This window comes from Orcinus orca, chromosome 18, assembly GCF_937001465.1.
Source record: "Orcinus orca chromosome 18, mOrcOrc1.1, whole genome shotgun sequence".
In the NCBI taxonomy this organism is placed as follows: Eukaryota; Metazoa; Chordata; class Mammalia; order Artiodactyla; family Delphinidae; genus Orcinus; species Orcinus orca.
This window is the reverse complement of record NC_064576.1, coordinates 64,676,238-64,703,360: the sequence shown is the minus strand read 5'-3', so window position 1 is coordinate 64,703,360 and position 27,123 is coordinate 64,676,238. Positions and strand designations below refer to the sequence as shown.

General features: G+C 42.9%; 1 protein-coding gene across 1 annotated transcript; it reads right to left on the bottom strand.

The window, feature by feature from the left end:
- Window positions 1-1,584: 1,584 nt before the first annotated feature.
- Window positions 1,585-27,123, bottom strand: STOML3 (stomatin like 3). The gene is given in 9 exon segments (XM_033410128.2): window positions 1,585-2,629; window positions 2,631-2,770; window positions 4,740-4,874; window positions 6,595-6,798; window positions 8,465-8,547; window positions 11,424-11,496; window positions 11,578-18,547; window positions 21,930-22,160; window positions 26,653-27,123. Coding segments are annotated over 7 exon segments (855 nt in total). The 5' UTR covers window positions 11,716-18,547; window positions 21,930-22,160; window positions 26,653-27,123; the 3' UTR covers window positions 1,585-2,547.

Genomic DNA, 27,123 nt, shown 5'->3' with positions numbered 1-27,123 from the left:
ATGAGTACTAGAGGGCTTCCCTGGTGGCGCAGTGGTTGAGAGTCCGCCTGCCGATGCAAGGGACACGGGTTCGTGCCCCGGTCTGGGAGGATCCCACATGCCGTGGAGCAGCTGGGCCCGTGAGCCATGGCTGCTGAGCCTGTGCGTCCGGAGCCTGTGCTCCGCAACGGGAGAGGCCACAACAGCGAGAGGCCTGCGTACCGAAAAAAAAAAAAAATGAGTACTAGAGTCAGTAGAATCTACTGAAAAATTCATAAGCCGTGAATTGAACAAAAATCCTATCAAGTATGATATGGTTTCATGGGAAGAATAGGTTACAAAACCAAAGGTAGAGTGGGATCCCCATTTTGCATTTATATGAAGATAGTACCTGTCTGTTGAGGGAAGCACGTGGAGGGGATGTGAGTGGAGACGGGGGTAGATGGAAGGGGTGGGATGTGAGGGTAGGGGTGATGCCAGGAGTGTGGGGGGGTGTGGAAGGGAGTGTGAGTGTGTCGGGGTTTGTGTGCGCACGTGTGTGCATGCTCTCACAGGCCTAAACACAGCGAAAACTATAGTGGGCACCCAGACTTCTAAAACCTTGAAGGTTGGTATTGAAGGCAAAAAGGCGGTGCAAGGGTTCTGTCACTCCTCCACCCAGTTCCCCCAGTAAAACTCAATGATGTTTAAGAGCAAGAACTTTGGAGTCAGACCTGGTTTTCAATCCTAACCCAACGTTCACTAGCCGAGGGACCCTGGACAAGTTATTCAGCCTCTTGACATCATTCTCTCATCTGTAAAACAAGGATATTTCTTAGCACCCATATGGGACTGAGCACAGTGTCACACATGGCAGACATTCAATAACGGGTAACTTTTAAAAATTCTAGCCCATTGCTCAAAATGGATCCCGAAAGAAAACTGCACCATGGCAACAAAATAATCTCCAAGAGAGCAATTTTGAAAATATATGCACATTCTATGGCTTCTTTATTTTTAAGAGGTTTTTTGTTTTTTTGGTTTTTAGAGAGGAAGAATAGAGTTTGCAAACTATTCTTGATGACTTGGGGCTCTTGGGACTAATGATAGAGTGAAAACATGAAATCCATAGGCTAATGTTCCCCAGGGATTTCTACCAACCAAACCTTTTACAAGCGTTCTCACTTGTAAGCAAATAAACTGACTGGACCTTGCAGCCTCCTTATGCCTTGTCTCACCCTGTGACAAAGGTGCTGGGAGGCTGAGATTGGCCACCAGTCCCAGCAGGATGACACACAACCAGAGAGCTGAATACAATCTGCCTAGAGGAGGTGGTGATAAATTTGCAGCCGTTAGTCTTTTGCTTTTTCTTCAGGTGGAATAATCTTTACTTTTACTAAATGATTAGTCTTCCAAATAATTAGAAAGCTTCTATAAAATTAGTATTTCTAGGTGATTTCTGAATTATATATTACTTCTATTTTTCTCTTTTTTTTTTTACTGGAGTATAATTGCTTTACAATGTTGTGTTAGTTTCTGCTGTACAACGAAGTGCATCAGCTATGTGTAGACATATATCCCCTCCCTCCTGGACCTCCCTCCTACCCATCCACCCATCTAGGTCATCACAGAGCACCGAGCTGAGCCCCCCATGCTATACCGCAGGTTCCCACTAGCTATCTATTTTACACATGATAGTGTGTTTAACATCAAAATCAATCACAATTTTAAGCATTGTGGGGTTTTGCTGTAACGATTGGAAATTTAGCCAATAATAAATTTAGCCAACTTTGGAATTAGGAAGCAAATAGCTAAGTATTGAAATTTAGCCAATAATCACTTTGGAATTATACAGCAAATAGCTAGTGGAAATATGTGTTACTTTGCAGATTATCTAGAGTGCTTCTTAAACCCATTAAAAAGTAATTCTGGGGCTTTCTTGGTGGTGCGGTGGTTAAGAATTCGCCTGCCAATGCAGGGGACACGGGTTCAAGCCCTGGTCTGGGAAGATCCCACATGCCATGGAGCAACGAAGCCCGTGCACCACAACTACGGAGCCTGCGCTCTAGAGCCCGCGAGATGCAACTACTGAGCCCCCGTGCCACAACTACTGAAGCCCATGCACCTAGAGCCCGTGCTCCGCAACAAGAGAAGCCACCACAATGAGAAGCCTGCGCACCACAATGAAGAGTAGCCCGGCTCGCCGCAACTAGAGAAAGCCCGCGCGCAGCAACGAAGACCCAGTGCGGCCAAAAATAAATAAATTAAATAAATAAATAAATTTTTAAAAAAGTAATTTCCCCCAGCTACTACAAGAAAGTTCCTGCTCTAAGTCAGGGACACCTACTCACTGATTCTCATAAGAATAATGCAAAGTACTTTTATGTTCTTAAAAATAAAAGTAGTATATGGTCCTTTTTTTTTTCTTTTTCTTTTTTTATAGCCTCTATAGCATCTCCCTGCTAATGCTGTTCCAGCTGTAGAGTTACTGGGCCTAAATAGAGTTGAAATTCTCAACACTTCTAACTGCTGGTCTCCATAGGAACAGATATGCCTCCCTAAGCAATGGCTGGCTGCAGCAGGAGGGTCTCAGGTTCTGTTAGGGACCTTCTTATGGTTACTGTAGCTGATGCCACCAATGCCCTCTAGTACATTCATGGGCAGAGGAAACAATGGTGGAATTCTTGTCTGTGGTGACAGTGGTTAAGGTCTGCAGGTAACGCAGCTGGAGGGCGATGGGGGACTCAGCCAGCACCATGGAGGCTGACTTCAGGGCTTTAGAAGCATTCATTTCTCCTTCTGCTGCAAGGACCTAAATCGACAGAAATAAAAGCCTTTAGACAGCTTACAGCTGTCACTAGTGCTTTCTTTTCCTGGGTCTGCACTGATACTTCTCTCCCAGCCCCTACTTGGCCACCCATGTTTCATCTGCTTACTTCTTTGGCAAGGATTACAGTTTCACATCCTAATGTGATGAGAGAAATTGGAGAAGGTTGCAGGAAGCAGGGAGATAGCTTACAAATTATGAGTCCTTAGATTTCATTCTCAAACAAAATAAAAGCGCTGCCTTTAACCCAAACAAATACAGGTCCATCTACCCTGGTGATGCTCTTGAGTCACCATGGAGCCTCACCACTAGCTGCTTTCGTTTTCAGAGAAGTCTGAAATTCAAGGCCTCCAACTGGCTTCTTTTCTGCCCTTTTTACTTATCATAGATTTTTTTTTTAGATTTCATTCGGTTGCCAATTTTGTCTCATCCTTACAATGTAAGGATTGTTTCAAGCTCTCCCTGCTCTTGATGCAAGCAGCAGCAAGTGCCGGTCTGCAAACCCTCACTGGGACTCTCCTAAGTGCCCTGTTCCTCCTCTGGTCCTCAGACTGCCCAAGAATGACTGGAGCTCAGCTGCCCCTCTGTGCGCACTCACTGCCCACGTGCAAAAGCGACTCCCGGGCTTCCCTGGTGGCGCAGTGGCTGAGAATCTGCCTGCTAATGCAGGGGACACGGGTTCGAGCCCTGGTCTGGGAGGATCCCGCATGCCGCGGAGCAGCTGGGCCCGTGAGCCACAACTACTGAGCCTGCGCTCTGCAACAAGAGAGGCCGCTACAGTGAGAGGCCCGCGCACCGCGATGAAGAGTGGCCCCCGCTCGCCACAACTAGAGAAAGCCCTCGCACAGAAACGAAGACCTAACACAGGCATAAATAAATTAATTAATTAATGTAGGGGCTTCCCTGGTGGCACAGTGGTTGAGAATCTGCCTGCTAATGCGGGGACGACGGGTTCGAGTCCCGGTCTGGAGGGTCCCACATGCCGCGGAGCGACTGGGGCCGTGAGCCGTGGCCGCTGAGCCGGCGCGTCTGGAGCCTGTGCTTCGCAACAGGAGAGGCCGCGATAGTGAGAGGCCCGCGCACCGCGATGAAGAGTGGCCCCCGCTTGCCACAGCTGGAGAAAGTCCTCGCACAGAAACGAAGACGCAACACAGCAAAAATAAATTAATTAATAAAATCCTACCCCCAACATCTTCTTTAAAAAATAATAATAAATTAATTAATGTAAAAAAAAAAGCGACTCCCAAGTCAACTGCTTAGAAGCTGCTGGAGCTTAGCAGAGAAACCAGAGATAAAGTAGAGGGAAACCTCCCTCGAGTCCCAAGTATGGTTCCAAAGGGGGTACTGGAGGCTTCTAATCTAATTGGCTTCTGATACTTCAGGAAACCCGTCCACACAGATGTGAGGGCCATGGATCCAACAGACTCACGGACACGCCAGACCAAGCTGCACTCACATTTTGTAATTCTAACCCGCATTGTAGTCACCCCCCTCCTCTTAGTTCAGTTCACTTAACACACCAGAAGGAAGATGCTCCAAAGACAGGCACCAAGTTGCTACCTCAGAATCATCAGCTTTATAAAAACGCAGGTTCCTGGGCCCACCAGAGACTCTACTTCACTGAGTGTGAGGTGAGGCCTGGGAACTGGTGTTTGCTTTGCTCATTTCTCTCTAGGAGGCTCTGCTGTGTGGCCAGAGTGGGGACCCACCTGGCTAAGTCACTGAGTACGCTGCCGAGCACCCTTGACCCAAGACCTGACACCAAGCTTCCTCAAGGTGCACTAAGCTGCCTGTGAGCTTTCAACTCAAGGGGAAATTCTCAGTAAAAACTGTGAGAAAGAAACCCTCTTCTTATTGAAATCGTCGAGGGGACCTGAGCTTCCTTTCAAGCTTCATCCTTGTTGGCTCCAAGGCTGGGAAGCTCACCCTCCAGTGCAGATGGAGTCGCCCTTACCCTGGCCCTGGCCTCCTGGGTGGCCTTGGCCTCAGCAGCCATGGACCTCTGCAACTGCCCGGGAATCCGGCCATCTTTGATTTCCACTTGGGCCACCTGGGTCCCCCGCAGCTTGGTGGCGTCATCAAGTAAAATCTGTTTCCAAGTCAAAAGAAAGGTCGTTGATCAGAAGACAGGTGTGTAATCGAAGTTCCTGCTATATGTTATATATGCAAGAAAAGTCCTCTTCTTTTTCTCCCTCTGTATTTACAGCATTTGGAGTGAGACAGTTTGGAAAGGGGATAGGAGTTCTTATCGCCCACTTCCTGGCATTGAAGTGAATCCTGGGAAGGATTCAGAAACAAAACTTGATAGGTCTTTTAATAGGTGGTCCCTCAGCAGGTCCGCCCCAAACCATTCCTAATGAAGTCTATACTATCCATCTAGATGTGAGAAAATAGCCCACATTTTCTTGTCACTGACACCAAACTGGCAGCAACGGACTTTGTCCTGCTTCTGCCATTTGCAGCTGTGAATCATTGGGCCCATGACTTAACCTTTCTGATTCTCAGTTTTCATACTATAAAAGGTTTTCTTTCAGGATTGTCATGAGTTTTGGAGATAACACATGTTAAAATATGTATCGGTGCCCAGCAATAACTCAGTACATATTATCACTGGGTACTTTCTGAGATATTATTTGTCTTGCTCTGTTTAACCCCTGACCTGTGGCTCAGTTTTAAACAGGTAGCAAGGCATATATATATATATATAGTTAAGGCATATATTTTTTAGAGCAGAAGAAGCCTAAAATCAAAGACATCCTCATCTTTTGTTAAAGCTTAAGACCACTGAAGATATCTTGCTGGTTATCCTGGAGGGGAAGGGATGAGAAAGAACGCCTTGAGAAATAATGAGACCAGATGGGTAGTTCCCTCAAAGGGGAAAGGGCAGAGATCTATGTGATACCAAATAGCAAGTGAGCCCTAGCTTTTCCGTGATCCCTGCAGAGAGCTGGGAGACGGGGAGACCTCACAAGAAGCCAGTGACCTGACTGTGATGGGGAAACGGCTGAGTCGTTGAACTCGTGTGGCTCTTAAAATGACGTGGAGAGTTATCATGCAGAACTGATATTACCTTATAAAACCTCGGGGACTTTGCACTACCTTAGGGGCTGGAGGAGATGCCAAGAAGGGCCAAAGTTGAATTTCCCTCTTAACTTACAGAAGGCAGGCTCAGAATCAAAATGTTAATTGATTCAAGAAAACACAGAAATGTGATCGTCTATAATCTAGGGTGTACGGGAGGTGAGATGGATACCTGTTACATCCTTATCAATATTATAATTATGACTGCTATTCATATCATTATTGATATTAGTACATGAAGTCGGATTTCCCAGGGATAGCAGTCCTGTGCTGTCTCAACCAAACGTCCTTCTAACGTTCACATTCCACTGAAATGCCTGAGAAAGGGCAGCCCTTCCTCTGGAGTAATCTAAACTAAAAATAACTCTGATCTCTAAGCTCTTCAAAAAAGGCTAAAGTGTACAATGGTAATTCATAATTTTGAATTCCACACACACTCCAACAGCTCCCCGCTCCCACTCAGATTTTTAAATCTGGACCTCATGATTATAAAGAAAAAAAAAAAAAAGTGAAATCCCAAACTGAAGCCCATCTGTTGAGAGCAGTTGTGTGTGTGTGTGTGTGTGTGTGTGTGTCTGTGTGTGTCTGTGTGTGTCTGTGTGTGTCTGTGTGTGTGTGCGCGTGTGCGCACGTGGGGAGGGGTGCTTTGAACTGCTGATATTTGATCATCACTGTTAATTAAAATGAGTGAATTAAAGATGTAGGCTATTGGTCCTTGACGTCTTTACCTGAATGCTATGGGCCATCTCTTCTCGGCCAGCTAAGATCTGGGACAAGGTCTGTGTCCCTAAGACATTTCTCAGAGTGGTCTGAGCCAGCAGAAATGTGGCTTGCTGGACATCGTTGACATTAGCCACTGCCGAGACGGCACTATAGATTCTGTAATAGACCACTCCATCCACTTGAGTGGTCACAGAGTCTCTGGTGAGGATCTGTAGAGCAGGAACACGGAAAATCACATGCTTATGACTTTCACAATGATTGATCCACAAAGGGTCAGCCAGTCCCAGAGCCCTCTCCGCAGGAGGAGAGCTTTAATGACAACTCATGCCAGCATCACCAGAAATCTGTCCTGGCTTGAATATACTATCATCCTTGTTGATAGCAAAATTCCTACACAGATGTGATCTGTACCTATCGCTGTAACTTCATCTTAGAGCAGTCAGAAGTGAAATAGGTATCTCCACTTTAAAATGTGATAGTAGAACCTGCTGGAATTCTACCATCTAAGTTGTGGTAGAACACCTGTCTCCCCAATACCTGAAATCTTTTTCGTTCTCAGTTTCATCAGGCTTGATGAATAGCAGTGCTTTTTAGAAAACAGATGGCACCAGAGACCGTGTTCTGTATTCAAATAAAGAAAAATCCATTTATAGAGGCTCTGCATTAATTGTTCTGAATTAACATGACAAGGTACTTTGGAGCAAATGAGCTTTCTGTGGGTACCACGAAAGCAGGACCTAGAACTCCCTTCTCCCATCTAGAACTGTTTACTATGGAGCCAGAAAAGGCCCATGAGAGCCCCTAAACATCCTAAGCTCTCTTATGATTAGGGCTGAATTCCAAAGTAAGGACTCTGCAGTTCTCACCAATGGCATGAAGACATCATTGTTGAGTCTCGATTGAATTTTCTGGACCAGAGAGAGGAAGATTAACATTTCCTCGTAAGTGTTGATTTTCTCACTTCTCATCCCCTTTGCCCTCCCACACATTTTCTTTTCTCTTCCTGGATCATTTTGTTTATCACAAACTGGCATGATTATTAGCAATTCTGTTTCTCTTCCTTATCACCCACTTACTGGGTCTGGTCATTTAGTTGCTGTACTTTAAGAATTGAAAAGAACTATTTGAAATCCAGTTACAGGTGAGCCCTGTACAGTGTCTGCTCCTTTCCCATGCACACCCCACTTTGTTGCATCCAAACACTCAAAAAATTTAGTACAGTACACACGGTTATATTTAAAATGGATAACCAACAAGGACCTACTGTATAGCACAGGGAACTCTGCTCAGTATTCTGTAACAACCTAAATGGGAAAAGAATTCGAAAAAGAATAGATATATGGATACGTATAACTGAATCACTTTGCTATACACCTGAAAGTAACACAACATTGTTAATCAACTATGCTCCAATATAAAATAAAAAGTTAAAAAAATTGAATGCAGAGGTGAGTTATATCGCTATTACTAAAACATTTCCGGAGACGGTGATGGAAAGGATAACGTCCTGAGCAGCCACCAAATAGTTTCAGCCCCCAGTACAACGACTTATCAGACTCTTCCAGGGGTCGGCTTGTCATTCTCCACCCCACTGTCTCTGCCATCTGTATCCCTTCTCTCTCTTCTCTCAGACTTTCTCCCACCCAGTCATCGCAGGTCTTCTAGCAATTCAGCCCTTGCTCTTGGCTTCATTCTCATTTGGCGAGACAAAGCCCCGTAGTCTCAGGAGCCACGTAGGACTCCCCAAGCAGATCTCTAAGAATTCAGTTCATCCTCCCCTTTAGAGTTTGAAAACATATGATACAGTCTCAATGGTCCCTGTAACAGGGAAGATATTGGTTTTATTTCTAGAAACATAGCTTTAATCAGCATTACCTCCCGTGGAGGGATGTTGCACGTACCAGTCCGGAGATCAACTTTGACAAACACGTCTGTGCAAGGCAGGACCAGGATCAAACCTATGCAAAAGAAAATATGGTTTAGAATTTCACCCAACTGAAAATAACTGCAACAAATTGTCTGCTAGCTATACAGTACATTATTTGCACGGGACTATAAATGCTTCTCAGATGATCTTCCATACGTACACCTATACCTTTGGGGAAATTATTTCCTGCTATGAGTCAATGACTAAAGAAAAGTGATTCCCTAGAAATTAAAATCTTTTGGTAAAAAGCTGAAGATCCTTGACAATTAATTTTTAGATTTTCTTTTGTAAAACATTCAACTTACTTCTATCCAAGTGTTGAGTGTGACATTTATTTAAAAGGATATTTTGGAAATTGGTTTCTTTATGTTAAAGGTATCTGTATAAAAGATTCAATTAACAGACTTTAGACCTTGAATATCAGTGACTGTCAACATTCTCATTTATCTTCATTAGTACTGAAGGAATGTTAAAATTGAAATCTTCCCAGGATTTCAGTGTCCCCAAAACCAATGTATTACAAAATTTGTAGTTTCTCTGTAGCTGTGTTCTAGTTTATATACAATGACATTCCTCGGTTGTAAATACTTTTACTTATCTCTTGTGAAGATTTGGATTGAGGTAGGGATAGGGCTAAGGAAACTCATTTGAGGATTCTATGACTCCTTAACACTGCCCTGGGGAGGTTCTCTACAGCAAGCACTATAAAGATTAGAACCACAAGGAATGTCAGCAAGATGGGGACACCAATCCATTTTCATTTACCAGAAAGATTCTGTGCTATTGTTTTTGTTTTCAAAGAAGAAACAACTTTCTACACTGAGTATCATGAAAAGGACAGGTAGCATCAACAGAAAACACTGCTAAGGTGCTTTCTTTCTTTGGGTGTCTAAACCTTTCTGGGGTAAGGATTACTTCCGAATTTCCTTTTTTTTTTTCCTGTGCTAAGTAACCAGTTAAGATCATGGCCCTTAGAACTAGAGAGAGTTAAGTTCCAGCCCTACCACTTACCAGCTGTGACCTGGGAACATTTATCTAATTTTTCTGAGCTTCAGTCACCTAATATCTATAAGATGGCAGTGAAGATTAAGCAGGTGTCAGCATGATAATGAAATAAAATACTAAACATAGTGCCAGGCATGTATTCAGTGCTGAAAAGTAGCAGCTCCTGTTATGAACACTTTTATTATTAAAGCATAATTTACTATTTACAGAAGTGGAGATGTTTTCCATTAGCAATTTGGCCTGTTTTCCTCCGGCTCTTAGGACATTTTGAGGTAACTTCTCTTAGCCCCAGAGACATGTATGACAAGATTAGTTATCCTGGGAGATTTAGTGGTGAACACTTCCGGGAAAATTCATTTAAAAGAGACTTTTCTCTAGAGTCCTGCAAGTTATAGCTATTTGACCTCTCTCAAATCCAATTTTATTCTAATTTATAATCTTGGCTTCACCACGTGAAACATGACCAGGAAGGGGTTAACTTTGCTCTGGTATTTCTCACTTGGATAATTCTAACACCTCTATTTGGACAAACTCATAAAAATATCCACAATAGGGGCTTCCCTGGTGGCGCAGTGGTTGGGAGTCCGCCTGCCGATGCAGGGGACACGGGTTCGTGCCCCGGTCCGGGAGGATCCCACATGCCGCGGAGCGGCTGGGCCTGTGAGCCGTGGCCACTGAGCCTGCGCGTCCGGAGCCTGTGCTCAGCAACCGGACAGGCCACAGCAGTGAGAGGCCTGCGTACTGCAAAAAAAAAAAAAAAAAAAAAAAAAAAATATCCACAATAAGCAATTTTTGCCCTCTTTCTTTTAGGTTCCTTATTAGACAGGTAGGATTGTATCAATACTACTTGAAATGGCCAAGTCTCCGTAACAAGCTTCCCCTTTGGAAGTTTCTCATATGTTTAAAAATGTAACAGATACCTGAGTGCCTACCGTAGTACATGGCCAAATGCAAAGCGCACAGAGTGAATAAGGAAGTTCCTGCCCCCCCAGAGATCCTACAGTGCAGTTGAAGGGAGAATGATTTTACTTAAATACATCACATTAGGGGGAAGAAAGCAAATGTTATTAGAGAAGTATAGCAAATAACCATTCTCTTCCATGTGCCTTCCAAGATGCTGTTTGGAGAGCCTCCCCTGTCAAGAATATTAGAATCTATCATATGAAATTGCCATTTTGGTGGATCGAAACCAAACATTAGCAATTTCATAGGGTTCAACACAATATACACAAGAGAAGTTATGAGTATTAAATCAGTGTCTTACTCCTGAGGACTTTTAGTATCGATACTCCTGGCTCCCACAAAAGAAAATCCCATCCTTTTATGATATGAACAGTTTGGGACATTTTTTATTCTGAGGCTGTAGAGAAAGGATGGAAATAAAGACCACATTTGACGAAAGGAGTTGTCAAATGGCTTCCAGCTCTATGTTGCTCTTAATCCACTTGTCAAGAGAGGACATTACCTTTGACTTTTCCATTGGCTCTTTCAAAGAGTGAGAATCAAACACCAGCTCCCGGAATACTCTCCCTGAGTAGCTTAATTGTCTCCCTTGGCCATTTACTCCCTCCCTTCATTCTTCTTTCATTCTCTTAGTGGCCCTGGTAATAAGGGACACCCAGCCAATGTAACCGGAGCCACTCTTTGTTCACATTCACTGAAACTCTCAGAGGGAGTGTTAGAACACTGATCCAGATTCCAAAGCTCTCCAGCTAATGGTCTAGTGATCACTTCCGTTAACTCAAGTAAGAGGACAAGATCCTTCAATTGTACAGAAAGGCAAGGGCTCCAGCTTCCGGTGATTTTTTTTTTCAATAAATGTTTCCAGAGAACATTTTTGGTGGCACTAGTAGCAGTAATAGGTGCCCGTGATCCTTATCACGAGCAGCTGCAGTGTCATACCTGGCCCTTTGGCTTTGTCAGCTTGGATGCGTCCCAGTCGGAATACAACAGCGCGTTCGTACTCCTTAATAATCTAAGAGATTAAGGGAGAGTATTTAGTCTTAATGATCCATCAGCTCATGGAGAGAGCCCAGTTTATTTCCCAGGGTATTACCTTCAAGCACATCCATATGGAGATAGGGAAGGTAATGACCATCGACAGGAAAGAAAACGAAAACAGGATCCAGCCACATACACCAAGCCCTTTACTCTTGATGCCTAGGAGATGAGGAGGCAGTTCTGTAGCTGACATGGTTCTTAGGAAAGCAATTCAGCTGCATGGGTGAGGAAACCGTCCAGCGGGCTGGCCAAGCCAGAACAGGGCTGAGGAAGCGACCTGAATCCACACACATGCACGATTGCAGGAAACACCACACACGCGCGCACGCACACACACACACACGGAAAATGTTCCTTCAGGTTTTTAGATGAAAACTGACCTGTCCCTTCCAAAAAAAGTCTCATAGCAATCAATAACAGTAATCACCATTACATTTACTTAGGGCTGCCATGGTCTATTATTCTCAAAATGCATAAAACTACCCGCCTCAGGATCATCAGGGTGTCATTTTAAAAGACAGATTTCTGGGCCCCCAGAATTCTCCAGGGGAAGTCTAGGCAACCTCTGGGGCAGATAGGTAGGTACTCTTATCCCCAAACAAGTCAACAGAGCACAAGGAAAAACATCTTCCAGAGTGCTTACGTTTGAGGTTCTATGAGAGGCTTTAACTTCCCAGTGTGGTGGCCTCAGGAAAGCCACTCGACCTTTCTGAGCCTCCATTTCTTCATCTGTAGGATGGGGATAGAAATTACCTACCTTGAAGGATGTGATGAGGATTAAATGAGATTATTTACATAAGGCACCTAGCCCAGACATTAATGCCTACCTTAGTAGATGTATATTACTACACTTATTCCCATCTTACAGATTGATAAATACTTCAGAAGTCTTTATATTCACTATTTCACCTTGTTTTAAATCCTTGCTGCTTCTTGGTTCTCTTCTCCTTGACAACAAGCCCCACCCTCAACCCTCCACTTCCTCCAATTGATTTCACATTCTCCACACAAGCACTAGAACTAGTCATATTTGCTCGATAACTCTACTCAGATAATCCACAAACACCTTATGTTATTAGGCCTCTATCTCAGTTAATGTCTTAACCATCCGTACTTAACCATCCACATTATTGTCCAGGTTAAAGACACAGGGTCATCATTGCCTCTTCCCTATCAAACTACAGAAGTCACTGAGCCTCACTGGTACCACTTCAAATTCAGCCTCACGTATCCATTTTACTACAACGGGTTCATTGGCGAACATAAATTTACGAATATTTACAAAGGTTCTAGGGTTTTGCTCTTACAGATAATGCTGTGATGAGTCTTTTTTTTTTTTTTTTTTTTTTTTTTTTTTTTTTTGCGGTACGCGGGCCTCTCACTGTTGTGGCCTCTCCCGTTGCGGAGCACAGGCTCTGGACGCGCAGGCTCAGCGGCCATGGCTCAAGGGCCCAGCCGCTCCGCGGCATGTGGGATCTTCCCGGACTGGGGCACGAACCCGTGTCCCCTGCATCGGCAGGCGGACTCTCAACCACTGCGCCACCAGGGAAGCCCAAGTTTCTACTTTTTTAAACTGAATATGTTTGGGAGATATTTCCATGTCATTACATCTGGATCTACCTCATTCTTCTTCATTGTTGCCTCCTATTCTAAACTTGTGACTCAGTTATTTAGCCATTCTCCTATTGACAGATATTATGGTTACTTGCAATTTTGCCTTTACAAACAAGGCTGCAATAACTGTGCTTGTACACGCCTCTCCCAGACAATTTGCATCTTGAGGAAAGCATTGAGAAGGCAGCACAGCCCTTGCGCCCTCTGGTGTGTTCCCTCCCTGCTGACACTGCCGTATTTGGTGTTCAGGAACTTTGGGGTGTTGGGGGCTGTGACATTAGCAGTGCTGCACACACAGGCAGCTGGGACTCCAACAAGGACATCAGCTATGCTTTATGCCCTGAGCAAGCCCTAGCCATATCCAGACTAGCTACAGCCTTAACACCAAGCTGCAAAAGCAAGTGCTTGTCACAGAGAAAACTGCCCTGGCCTCCGGGAGCTCCTCTGCAGTCCCACCCAGCCCTATAGCATCATTACCTGAGGCTCCGTTAAGTACTAAATGTGCAGAGAGAGACCAGGGACGAAGACACAATTAATCTTCCAAGATTTACACCTGAGCGTTAGAATTACCCAGGTCTCTGCTGCTGGGAGGATTGGTGGAGCCTGGGGGTGTCATTAGCTGCCGGTGAAAGTGGGGCTGTCGGCTTCCCCCGCAGGGCTGGGCAGCTCTGCCTTGTGAGCAGTAGCTGGGCGAGCACAAAGCGCTGCTTTTGCAGCTTCCTGCAGAGCAGATCTTTCAGCCAGCCTTGCCCCTCCCCACCTCTCCCGCAGTTAAAACTGTGGATGCTGTGCTGAGAATTGGATTTGAGGATTCTAATTCCAGTTCAAAGGAAGTACTGGGACTGTATGACAAAGGCTCTTCAGAAATCTCCCTTTACCTCAACCTACACAAGGATTCTTCCAGAGCCTTCCCTGAGCCATTCCCTTGAGGGGACGATGGAAAGAAAATGGGCCACACACCCTCTCTGTTAGCCATGAAGCCCTGACCTCATCTGATCATCTCTTGCTTTATCCAAATCCATGGATGGGTGTTTTCTATGGGTAATTGTCACCATACCATAAAGCCATCATCATATTACTTCCTGGTAGAGAACTGGACTTTGTCACCCCCGGAAAATTGCCCGCCGGTTTCTCATTCATCAATTTAACAAATATTTTACCAGTTATATGCCAGGCACACTGTGCTAGAGCTGCAGATACAAAAGAGAATAAGATGGGGAACTTTCCAACAGGAGTTGGAACAGGGCTTCCCTGGTGGTGCAGTGGCTGAGAGTCTGCCTGCTAACGCAGAGGACACGGGCTCGAGCCCTGGTCTGGGAGGATCCCACATGCCGCGGAGCAACTAGGCCCATGAGCCACAACTACTGAGCCTGCGTGTCTGGAGCTTGTGCTCCGCAACAAGAGAGGCCGCGACGGTGAGAGGCCCGCGCACCGCGATGAAGAGTGGCCCCCGCTCGCTGCAACTAGAGAAAGCCCTCGCACAGAAACGAAGACCCAACAAACAAACAAACAAATAAATAAATAAATAAGAGTTGGAATATCTTTCCCTCAATCTGCAAAATGAAAGGTGAGCCATAATGCACAGAACCTGAGGCCCAGCGCTGCTGACACTGGGGAGGACTCCGGGACTTCAGTTGGAAGGACTTTAAAGATAACTGAGGCCAACCCTGCATTTTGCAGCCAGAAAACTTCCTGGTTAGTGTTGTCACCATCATGTCAATCTCTCTTTAGGTAAAGTGGTACCCACAAGTTCCACAATCTTAGGCAGTGAGGCAAAACTAAGCTTCATTTGTCGAGGCACGCCTCTGGGGCTTTGTTCCTGGAGCTTAGATGCAGCCCGTAGCACCAGAGGGGACTTAAATACCCTCTAGGACTAGGGATAAACACTCAAGGCAAGATTTGTAACTCATGTGAGGCTAGGAAATAAGGAAGAATATTCTAGATCACTAACTGCACTTAGATAGCTTTAGAAGTGGAAATGAATTTCAGGAAATAAAACAGACTAGGTGACTTGGTGGCTTATTTCCCAACTTTGGCTTGATCAACAGTATTTAAATATTAGATCAATTCTATATGCAATCCATGCCCACAGATCTGTGTTACTGTAAATAGCCATTTCCTCTCGAAGCAGAAATAGCCATTTAGGTAACAGGACAGCGTTTAAAATACCAAAACCGAATGATGTACATTACACATCAGGGAAATGAAAATGAAAACCACAATGAGATAAAAATACACAGCTTCCAGAATGGCAAATGCTAAAGACTGACGATGCCACATTTTAGTAAGGGTGTGGAGCAATGGGAATTCTCATGTTCGCGAATTAATACAATTATCTTGAAAAACTATTTGGAAGTATCTGTTAAAGCCAAACACACACTTTATGACTCAGTATTCAACTTCTAAGTAATATCTCAGAGAAATGAGTGCTGATTACAGTGAAAAACATACTCAGGAATGTTTATTGCAATTTTATTCGTAATATCCAAGAAATGAAGAACCACCCAAACCCACCAACAGTAGAATGAATAAATAAAGTTGTGGTATGTTCACATAAAAGGTTACTCAGGAAGAAAAAAGACAAGGTTACTGCTATACAGTATTCAAAATATGGATGAATCTCATAGACAAAATATTGGGCAAAATAAGCCAGACACAATAGACACACTTTGTGATTCCACGTATAAGAAAGAGTACATACTGTACGACCTCGTATTGTATCATCTCGTTCAGGAAGAGGCAAAATTAATCTACTATGTTTAAAGTCAGAGTAGTACTGTCTCTAGGTAGTGAGTGGAGTTTTGTCAGTTGGGTATTATCTGGGAAGAGATAAGGAAGCTTTTTAGGGGGATGGAAATGTTCCATGTCTTGATCTGGGTGGTGATTGCATAGACTTCCACATATTGAGCCTGTGGAAATAAACAAAGACCAGCCAGCTAGAAAAGCAAAGGGTATTTATTCAGGCTCTCACAAAAGAGTCAGCCTCTATCACTTGTGTTTTGGCAGAGACTCAAAGGCAGGCAGAGGAGTGGGAAAGCTTTATGGTGGAAAAAGGGGGTGTGCCCTGATTGGAGGCTGTTGGCCTAGGGAAGCTGTAGGTGGACGAAATAGAAGCAGAGCATCCTACGTGATTGGTGTAGGGGTACCTGCTTGGTTTTCTTTTGTTGGACCTAAATTGGAATCGGGGACAAAAAGCAGGGGAGCTGTCAGTTATTAATCAAGTCCTGGCCATTTGGGGCTGAATGTTACAGAAGTAATTATGTAGCTTCCGATAACAATGTGGTTTCCTGAGAATCTGACATCAAGCAGGCTGGCTTCCTGGGCTGATTATTTTAGATAAAAGGTTGGTTTTCTGGGCTGGTTGCTGCAAGTTGGTGGTCAGAATTCTATTTTTAGATATGGTCCAGCCTTTGTCTGTTGTGTATTCAGTCTGTCAGGCCAAGCACTTAAGACTTGCGCACTTTACTGTATGTATCTCATACCTCAATAAATGATTCACACAGAGACCAGAGGATTCCTACGGGCAGGCTAGCATTGAAGATGGGAAACTCACTGCTTGTTCTGAATTCTCAGAAAGAAGAGGACAGAGAGGCGGGAAGAGCTTTAGCACAGCCAGCCTAGGGACAGACAGGCGACAATGCCTCACAGGGATGGAAAGTGCAGGTCCTTGGTCGGGGGACCCTGTGTTCAAATTGAGACGCCGCCATTTGAAAGCTAGATGACATCTCATGAGTCACTCAACCTGCTGAGGTCTTACTTTCCTTCTGTTAACCCAACAATAACTAGTTGTGAGAGTTAAATAAATTACATGTAAAGGAATTATTAGCCATATCAGGAGGCCTTCTAGTCGGCCAGGCCACTGACTAGGATTTTCCTAGAGGTCTTAACATTTCCTTGGGCTTGCCTCGCCATTAAAGAGATTTCCCTTTCCCTTGAGCATTTCCTTTAGAACGCTTAACTTTGTAAATCCTTTCTCTGCCCCTTTGAGGTGTAAGTCTTTTTAAAAGCCTCTTGCCAGTTTTACAATCTGGGACTATCTTTCTCAAGGACCTGGGAGCCATTCTCTTGAAATGTAATCATCAGGTAGATAGCATCCCTAGCTCTCAGTCTCTGTGGGCCAGTAGGAGCCTAACTTCAGTAGGTACCATGCTCCCAGTTGTAAAAACACACCCTGTCATAAAGATGTGAGAATTTTATTAGCAAACCAAACCCAGACAGCCTATAAGCACCGCACAAAGCACTTCATGCTTTCTCACTAGCGCACTCCAGTCTTTAAAAACCCCACACCCTGGGGAATTCCCTGGCGGTCCAGTGGTTAGGACTCAGCGATTTCTCCGCTGGGGCCCGGGTTCAATCCCTGGTCGAGGAACTAAGATCCCGAAAGCTTTGTGACGTGGCCAGAAACAACAACAACAATAACAAAAACCCCCAAAACTCCACACCCCTTTGTTTCAGTGGTGTTGGTTCAGATTGAGGTTTGGCTTCTCTCCTATGGCAGTAAGCTTGTCTAAGGTTTTGCTTTCTTGCCTGTTTAATTTTGTCTGGTTCAATTTTGCTTTGACAACTGAATATTTTTTAAATTTTCCTTTATTGATTTATTTTTCCAGATGGAATTCTAAATATCACTTGTGGATGTTCTGTTCCATCCAGATGATGACTCCTCTCTATGCGCACGAACTGCATTTTCAAGGAGAACATACAATAAAACCCTAACCCCTGCAGGTTTCTACCTCCTAAAGCGATCTGGTCACTGACTGTATAAGTTCTTTCAGATAACTTTTAGAACCTTAAACAAGATTGAGGGAGAGAGGGAGAGAGAGACACACAAGATTTTTGGTGCAAAACTACCAAATCAGAGCTAGATGATGATTTTATCATCCTTGTACTCCTAGGACTACAAAATTCCATAATCCCAAGAGTCTTCTAAACTGTCAGATTTACATCTCAACTACAGAAGGATGATCTGAGCTTAGTAGTTCCATGAACTTCAGACACGGTTATACTAAGTTTCTTTTTTACCATTTGGTCTTTTTAAGAAAGAGTTAAAATATATTTTGAAATGGAATGTTCAAAAAGGTGTAAAAATAATGTTTTTCATACCTTATATACCCCCTTTCAGCTAAAGAATTTAAGCATTGCCAACACAATTAAAGCCCCCTCGCGTGCCCCGCTCGTGACCTTCCCCCTCCGCCAGAGGCAGCTTGCCCGGCAGCTTCCTCATGGTAAATCCAGTGGGGCTCCACCCCACCAGTCAAATGCAGCAGCAACTCCCAAACCTGCCATTCAAAGACCAGGCTTGACACAGGGGTTCTTAGCTTACCCGTAGTTGAGCTTTTCAAGTGGCAGTGCTGTGCTATCTCACTTCTGGGTCTAGGTGACTAGGTCACATGCTAACAGCACATAAACATCCCCTGCAGTAGAGAAAGCACCGAAGTCCTCACATACTTTTTGCCTCGCATGGGCCTTTGTGTCCCCCAGACCCCCATTCACATCCCACATTCTCCTTTCTCGCACCTTCTTTTCTAGGAAGATTTTCCAATCTTACCTTCACCTTTGGGAGCTCCTCTACTGAGTTTCTAAAACACCCTCTATCATCACTTTTCATAGTACACTGTAATTTTTAGTTAACTTTCCTGTAGATTTTTAGTGCTTTGGGAGCAGGCGTTTTATTTTTACATCTCTGTCTCCTGATACACAGTAGATTCTGGATTCATTCATTGAATGAATGAAGCGGGCGGCACCCTCGATGCTTTGAACTATCAAGAATGATGCCCAGCAACAAGATAGACTTATTGATCTGTTGGAAGCTTCTTGTTTGGAAATAACGATCCATCAGAGGAGATTCTGTTTGCTTTCAAGAGAGTCAGTTAACCTGAGAACCACACGTACATCTTCGCATTTTCTCCTTCATACATACTATCTTACACCCTCAGCCCCCCACACCGGTATAAGAAGAAAATAAAGAGAAAATGTTTTCCTTGCATCATTCTCCTCTCTCGCCAGCCCCCCTTCCTGTCTGAAATAACTACCAATAGCAACAAGTGCAAATACTTTGTTCTGAAGATTTATGCCCATTCTCACGATAGTGTTATTTATAAGAGTGGTAAATCAAAAACACCCTGAAAGTACAATGGAGGGATAATTAAGCAAATCATGATACAGCTACACAATATCATATTATAAAATTTTTTAAGGTACAAAAACATGAGAAAATTGCTATGGTATATTGTTAGAAGAAAGAAGTAGTAGGATGCAAAATTATACAGACGGTATGATCTCTCTTAGCAAAAACAATATGCTTAGAAAAAATATTTGATAAAAATTAACCAAAATATTAACAGGGATTAATTCTGAGTGATGGAAGTATGACTGGTTTATACTTCTCAGAGTTTTCTTATTTTTTGCTACCTTTATAATTTTAAAAAGCAATTTTAAAATGAAAACTAATCATGTCAAGTAAAAAAAAAAAGTACTCTGTGTTTTCAGAGCAGAAAAGACCAGGTGCTTCTCAGGGGAAAAATGAAAGGTGTGTGCAATAAGAACAGGCACCTTCCCTGGACCTGGGGAGATCGATAGTATTACAAATTCTTCCCTCTTTTCTGTTCACTTCCGATCCTGTGGAGATACAGTCAGTAAAATAGTCTCAGCAACTTCCCGGCTCTTTCTCCAGCGAATCAAGGATTTTAAGCACCGAACATAAAATCTAAAGTGAAACCCAACGGGTAAACACTATCTTTTCATCACCTGTAAATTATCTGTCCTCCTGCCTTTTTCTCTGAAATATGCACACAGCTTGCGTCAAGAACTTTTTTTAGGAAAAATGCAGAATTGCTGAAAAGAAATACCGTGCGACTCGAAGTGTGGTCTCAGTCTGGCAACCTCATGAGCTTAGGAATTTACTTGGAGGCAAACTCTCAAGTCCATCCCAGACCTAAGGAGGAGAACTTCTGGAGGTGAGGACTGCTCTGAGCTTTAAAAAACTCTCCAGGAAAATTCCTTTGCACATTGACATTGAGAAGATTTCTAAGACTGAGATGATCAAGATTCCAATTAACTTCACTTTAACTCTTAAAGAAAAAAAAGAAAGAAAAAAAAGAAAGAAAAAAAAGAAAGGGGTAGGACTTTATGGCCGAGGCTAATGAGTAGTGGTGTACTAATAACAGTGAGGACGCTGGGGGAAAAGCCCTCACTTATAGCATTCTGTACATTCTGATCTACCCTTGTGACGTCACCGAACTTGGAGTCAGGAAGAGATGCACCCTAATGGCTTTCGAAAGCTAGGACAAACCTGGGGGTGATAACTAAGACTCATTTATTCATTTAATTCTCGCAACATTATGAGTGGAAATTTCTGTACAGCTTGAAGAACCAAATGATGTTGTCTTGTTAATGTGTCTAAGAAGGAGGAGGGCAAGGGCAAACTTATCCCACAAATCTCAGAGAAGGACTGATATTGCATCTCACAAACTGCCTAAAGCATATGAAATACAAGTTGTAACATAATAAGCCCCATTTTGGTTTGATCTGTGATAGGGCAGGTTTGTCATTATAGTCAAAACCCAGCACCAAGTAAACCCATGAGCACTTTAAAATATTTCACTGGTGATACAGCTTCAATCGTGCCATTTATCCAGTTGCTGTCTCAACCTGTTAAACGGAAACTAAAATGTCTCATGAAACTTCTTGTTTAAAAAGATAATCAAGGGTACCCTCGAAGAGACCCCCCCACTTGCACCTTCCAAATGATGTTCACTGCCTCCAGTATACCCATGCTGCTAGGTCAACTTCACGAGAAAAGTTTCTTTTTCAATCCAGGTATATACCTCTAAATGTACACTTTCTTTTACAAGCTAATAATGACAAATGCGTTCTCTATTTCTCACCTGCACTATGACTTCTTTAACAACATAAAGTATAGAGCACGGGTTAGGACACACACACCCCACCACCACCACCACCATCATCACTTTCTGGACCTTCAACAAGTTTTTAAACTCTCCAAGACTCAATTTTCTCCACCATAAAATAAGGTTATAAAAAAATCTACCTCAGAATTATTGTAGCATTTAAAAATATAACGTGAGGGCTTCCCTGGTGGCGCAGTGGTTGAGAGTCCGCCTGGCGATGCAGGGGACACGGGTTCGTGCCCCGGTCTGGGAAGATCCCACATGCCGCGGAGCGGCTGGGCCCGTGAGCCATGGCCGCTGAGCCTGCGTGTCCGGAGCCTGTGCTCCGCAATGGGAGAGGCCACAGCAGTGAGAGGTCTGCATACCGCAAAAAAAAAAAAAAAAAAAAAAAATATATATATATATATATATATATAAAACATGAGAAAAATGCTTTACAATACAGAAGAGCCATTAACATTCACGGAGGCAGTTGGTAATTACAGGCTAAGTTTTATCTTCTTCAACTTCTCTGCATGTATCAAACATGGTGTACCTCAAACCAACTTTTCTATTTAATCAAAGCATCATCAGATGATATTTGAAAGTGGGTAAATTTTAGCTTGTTCAATATGTCTTTGCTAGTTAATGCAAAAAATATGAATACAAAGATAAACACAAATTCTATCTAACACTTAAGAAAAAGGGCATGTCATAGACTGCTCTTCAAGAAGCAAATAAAACCATGATAAGCAATGAATCCAAAATCCTGGGCTCTAAATGAAATTGAAGCCAATCTCAATAATGTATTAACCCACCTCATGCTCGCTCGCTCTCTATAACGATACAACTCTCACTTTGCTTAATATACATAAAACAAACTTAAGGCAGGAAAAAAGGAACTTACCCACTAAATTCTCTTTATCCTGTTTCTCTGGGGAGGATGCCCCAGGATCCATCTCATTCTTGAGAAGCTTTTATACTTGGCAAATATTCATAGGTTTGGAGCCAGACCTGGGCTCCAGGCAGCACCCAGGTGTGCTTCAGAGAAAGCAGAGCAGAGAGACGGAATGAGAGCGAGAGAAGTTCCTCCTCTTCCGTGAGTACCCTGAGGAGTAGGTACCCTGGTGAAGGAAGCCTGTTAACATAAACAAAATGACCTCTTTCATGAGTTCAGGTTGCCATTGTTCATAGAGAGAACTCAAAACTACGTATATGAACTTCTGTGTTGCTTCTTGTAAAACATTACTATGTAGTTTTCTATATAATTTATATTTTATAAAACACTTCTATGCAATGTGTGCAACTTGTTTATCATTATGAACTGTCCGATACACATGGCACGTATCTCCATCCTCATGTTTCAGATGAGAAAATTTCATCCAATGCGTTTTACACACTGCAGTGAGTGATTTTTTTGTGTGTGCGTGAGTGATCTTTTGAAACTCAAATCTGATCATATCTCCATCCTGCTTAAAATAATCCAATGACTGCCAATTATTAACATGTAAAGATGAGAATCCTAAGTATCCTAAAGGACCTGCTAGTCTGTCTCTCCTTCCCTTTCCAGCCTCACTCACATGATACTCCCCTCACGCACTTAGCAAGAGCCCCATTGGCCTTCTGTCAATCCCACTAACCTATATGTGTCTTCTGTGCCACAGGGCCTTTGCACGTTACCATATGCATAATTCTTTGGTTCATGTTTGTTTCTTCCTCTAGACCAGGGGTTGGGTAACTATAGCCTGCTGGGCAAATTTGCTCTACCACCAATTTTTGTAAATAAAACGTTATTGGAACACGGCCACGTCTGTTTGTTTCTATATTGTCTTTGGTCACTTTTGCACTAAACCTACCTATTGAGTAGTTGCTATAGAGACTGTATAGCCTGCAAAACCTAACATATTTACTATCTTTCCCTTTACAGAAAATGTTTGCTGACTCCTACGCTACATTATAACTTCCATCAGGGGAGTGGCTGGCTGGGTCTGTTATTTAACACAGCACCTGCAGCATTTAGAATAATGCAGGCACATAACTGTCATCCAACAGTCACTTGATGAATGCATGAATAAGTAATTTATCAAAGATAACAGCTCACAAATGGCAAAGTTCTTTCTCGAATCCAGATCCCTGGGCTCCTGTCCCAGGAGTCTTTACTTCATCATATTACTCAGAAACAAGGGCAATATTGCACTCATTCCAATACCGAAAGCACCAATCTTCTAATTTTCTAATGTTCATCTTTCTCATATCAATATTCCAAATAATATTTTGTTTGTGGAAACAAAACAACACAAAACAACCTCTGATATTTCCCAGCTTATCTTTTCTAGTCTTTTCTTTTCTCCCAACCATGTAGTTATTTTCTTCTTAGCAACTTCATCTGAAAAAACCTCCCAGATTGTGGGTTACTTTTGCCAACTACTTGATTCATAACTGCCTTCTCCACAAACTCAAATTACAGTAATAACCAGGCAGCGCTGTCATGCACAGTTGGTAATTATAAGCATTAGTATGGAATATCAGAACTTGGGGAAAGGAGGCTGGGGACCAGAAACAGATCAAAACAGACACACATGCATGCACAGAGTCAGAGACTTTCAGCTTTAGAATACTTTCCTCTGCTTTCTCCTCATACATCCTTGGTTATGGCTTGATGTGGAAATGATACTACAGGCATAGTGGTTAAGAAGTAGACTCTGGGCTCACGCTGCCTGGATTTAAAGAAATCCTGGCTCTACCATGAACTAGCTGTGTGACACTGGGTAACTTAACCCCTTCATGTTTCATTTTTTTCTTTTCATCTGTAAAATGGGCATGCTGGTGGTCTTTACCAGAGTTGCCTGTGTGACAAATATGTGAAACAGTGCATGTAAAATACTCAGAATAGGGACTTCCCTGGCGGTCCAGTGGTTAAGACTCCACAGTTCTACTGCAGGGGGCACGGATTCAATCCCTGGTTGGGGAGCTAAGATCCCACATGCCACCCGGCACCGCCAAAAAAAAAAATACTCAGAATAATGACTGGCATTAATACATCATAACTATTATTCCCATGAATGGGAGCTGAGCTGTATTTCTCAGGACTCAGCTGTCTTCTTTCTAAAAATGGGAATGCTGGGTTAATTTTCACAATATCGTCTTTTCCCATTGTTTCAGCTGAGTAGAAGATTGCTTAGTGATTGGATGTGTTCAAACATTCATCACGTCCCTTCTCTCCCTTGTCTAATGCTTCTCCAGTTTGCTGCAAATTTGAAAACTCGAGGTCCGTTCCTGGTTCTGTGCTGTCAATCCATAGACTCCACTGTTTCCTCCTGGCCTCTGCTTGATCACCATGTCACCTTCACTTTGGGACTAACCTCTAATGGAAAGAGCAACATGAAAACTTCCTGTTTCCATCATTTCTTGAGAATAGATCATAGACAGTCTTTCCCTGGAACAGGAAGCTGCTTTCCCTCCGAATCAGATGACCCTCCAAAGTCATGAAAACAACGTGTTTTGGAAGTGCCGGTTTAGTTAATTTCTAAATCCATTTCCCCTTAATATTGGCTAGATACCACTTACGCCAGCACCACCAGTCACTGAGGTGCAAGGTTCAAAACAACAGTAACAATAATTGTTCCCTGGTGGTGGCTGGAAAGTCTCCAGAGCACTTACAACAAACACATCCCCTTGGAAGATGACTAAACAACTGTTTTTCTTCTTCCTGCAAAATGTTCCAAATATCTCAGCCTAGAAAGCAAGAATGATTTCAACAACTAAGGAACATCTAGGACAAGCTGAGTCCCTAGCCAGGAGCCTCAGGAAATGAATGAAACATAAACCCATTTGCAATGTTTCCTCTTCCTTTGCTAATGATATTAAACCATACATGGGCCAGTTAATGGAATTTTCTCCCCTTTGTCAAGGGGGAGTGGGAGGTAGGGATAAATCAGATTGAGAATTGCCAGAATGCACTTCTGATGAAGATTTTTCTGTGTGTTTCTAAACCTTCATTCTTTCAGTTCCTCAACTAGGCAAAGTCCTGAAATGAGAACAACTATTTTTTCTAATTTAAATTTTTTTAATTTTTAAAGGTTACTTTCCATTTACAGTTATTTCAAAATATTGGCAATATTCCCAGAGTAGGACAGCTATGTTTTTAAAAGCCTTAATTCTGTTCCTACTCTTGACAGGCAGGATGCCATCCCCAAAGATGTACATTTTATTTTCCCTGAACGTTCATCTTCGAGCACAAAGGGATCTTGAAACCATCCACTCTAGCCACAGGCCTCTCTCCTTTCCGAAGCTTCTGGTTTCAGGAACACTCTTCCACCAGATGCACCCACCACCATCTCTTAAGATGCACACATCTGTTCCAGGACTTTTGATGGTCCCTTAGGAAAATGTTCCTTGTTCTTTAAATGATGAAGTTCTCTGATTTCATTAACTTTTCATCAATATACATCATCCATTCTGTCTTATTCATTCTCATTCATCCAATTCTTTTTTTTTTTTTTTGCGGTATGCGGGCCTCTCACTGTTGTGGCCTCTCCCGTTGCGGAGCACAGGCTCCGGACGCGCAGGCTCCGCGGCACGTGGGATCCTCCCAGACCAGGGCACGAACCCGTATCCCCTGCGTCGGTAGGCAGACTCTCAACCACTGCGCCACCAGGGAAGCCCAACACTGATGACTTTTAACTCTTACCATAAACTTTATTGGGCATAAATTAAATTTTAAATTGAAATTGAAAACTTATCATAATGCCCCTCCTGAGTACTAGGACCTTGGGGAGATGTTAATTTTGATCATTCTCCCCAACTTACCTGCTGATATTGGCCAATACTTCATCTTTTAGCTGAACCAAATTAGACATTGTTTACTACTATTGTGTCACCTTTAAAAACAACAAAGGCTCATTAAATCTGATGTGGTGTAAAGTCTTTTCTAAAATTCGGTGACAGTAACTATATTTTATAAATGCACAGACTAGACCCATCTAGCAAATCAAGTGGTGAAGCTTAAAATTAAGGTTAATCAATTATATGAACTGACTGTGTTTCCAAATTCTATGAAGACTACAGGCCTTTATGGAAAGAGGCCAGAGAGGTCCACTTCTATTGCCTTTTCATAATGGCAGTCCTCACTGTCTGCATATTGGAATCTCTTTAGTAACAATACAGTTTACTATCTCTAATCCAACCTGCATGCTGCAGCCTGATGTTTGCAAAGTGCTTTCTAATAAATTTCCAAGCTGTTGACCATAGAGCAAACGCCCTGCCCCTCAGCATGGCTTTCAAGGTCATTGACCATGAGGTCCCTCCCTTGCTTTTTAGATTCATTCAAACTACAAACCTCATTCAACTCTATCCAGTTGTATGATTATCTTACTTCAATAGTCTGTCACACTTTGTGCCTTTATAAAGTACGTTCATTCTTATTCACCCTTTAAGACTTGAATGTCACTGAGAAATCTTTCTAGATTCCCTCAGGCAGTAAGGTCATCTCCCTCCTATGTATGTTCACAGCACTTGGTAGTACAAGTGGCCTGGTATTGGTGGTAAATGCTTGGTTCAAATTTACACTTTACTCACTGTGACTTACATCTTGGCTTCTTTATCTGGTTGGTTAGGTTGCTGGTCCTTACCTCATAGGGTGTGAGACACATAAAACCAGGCCCCAGTAATGACTGCAAGTGCTCCAAAAATGCTCTCTTCATTTTTCAGTGCTGAATATGTGGAAGATGCCAGGAATACATCTACAAGACGAGCAGGATGTCATTCCTTTGCTATGATGAGAAGGGGCTTATAGAACAGTAGAAATAAACCTTGTAGTAGCAGCACCATAGAGAGATTACCCATTCAGTAACTTTTTTCTAAATGAACGGTCAACATATATAAGCAATGTATGTACAATATACAATATAATCTTTAAAATGTTTTATGAATGTAGACTAAAAAAGAACAAATGACAACTTCTAAGAAGTGGCATAAAATTAACTATGAGGTTATATTCTGTGTTCAAAGATAATTAAAGGCATAAATAGTCTGTGTCAAGTGTTGGTTATAAGTTTCACGTGAGATATTATTTAAAGGAACGAGCATCAGTAGTAGATACT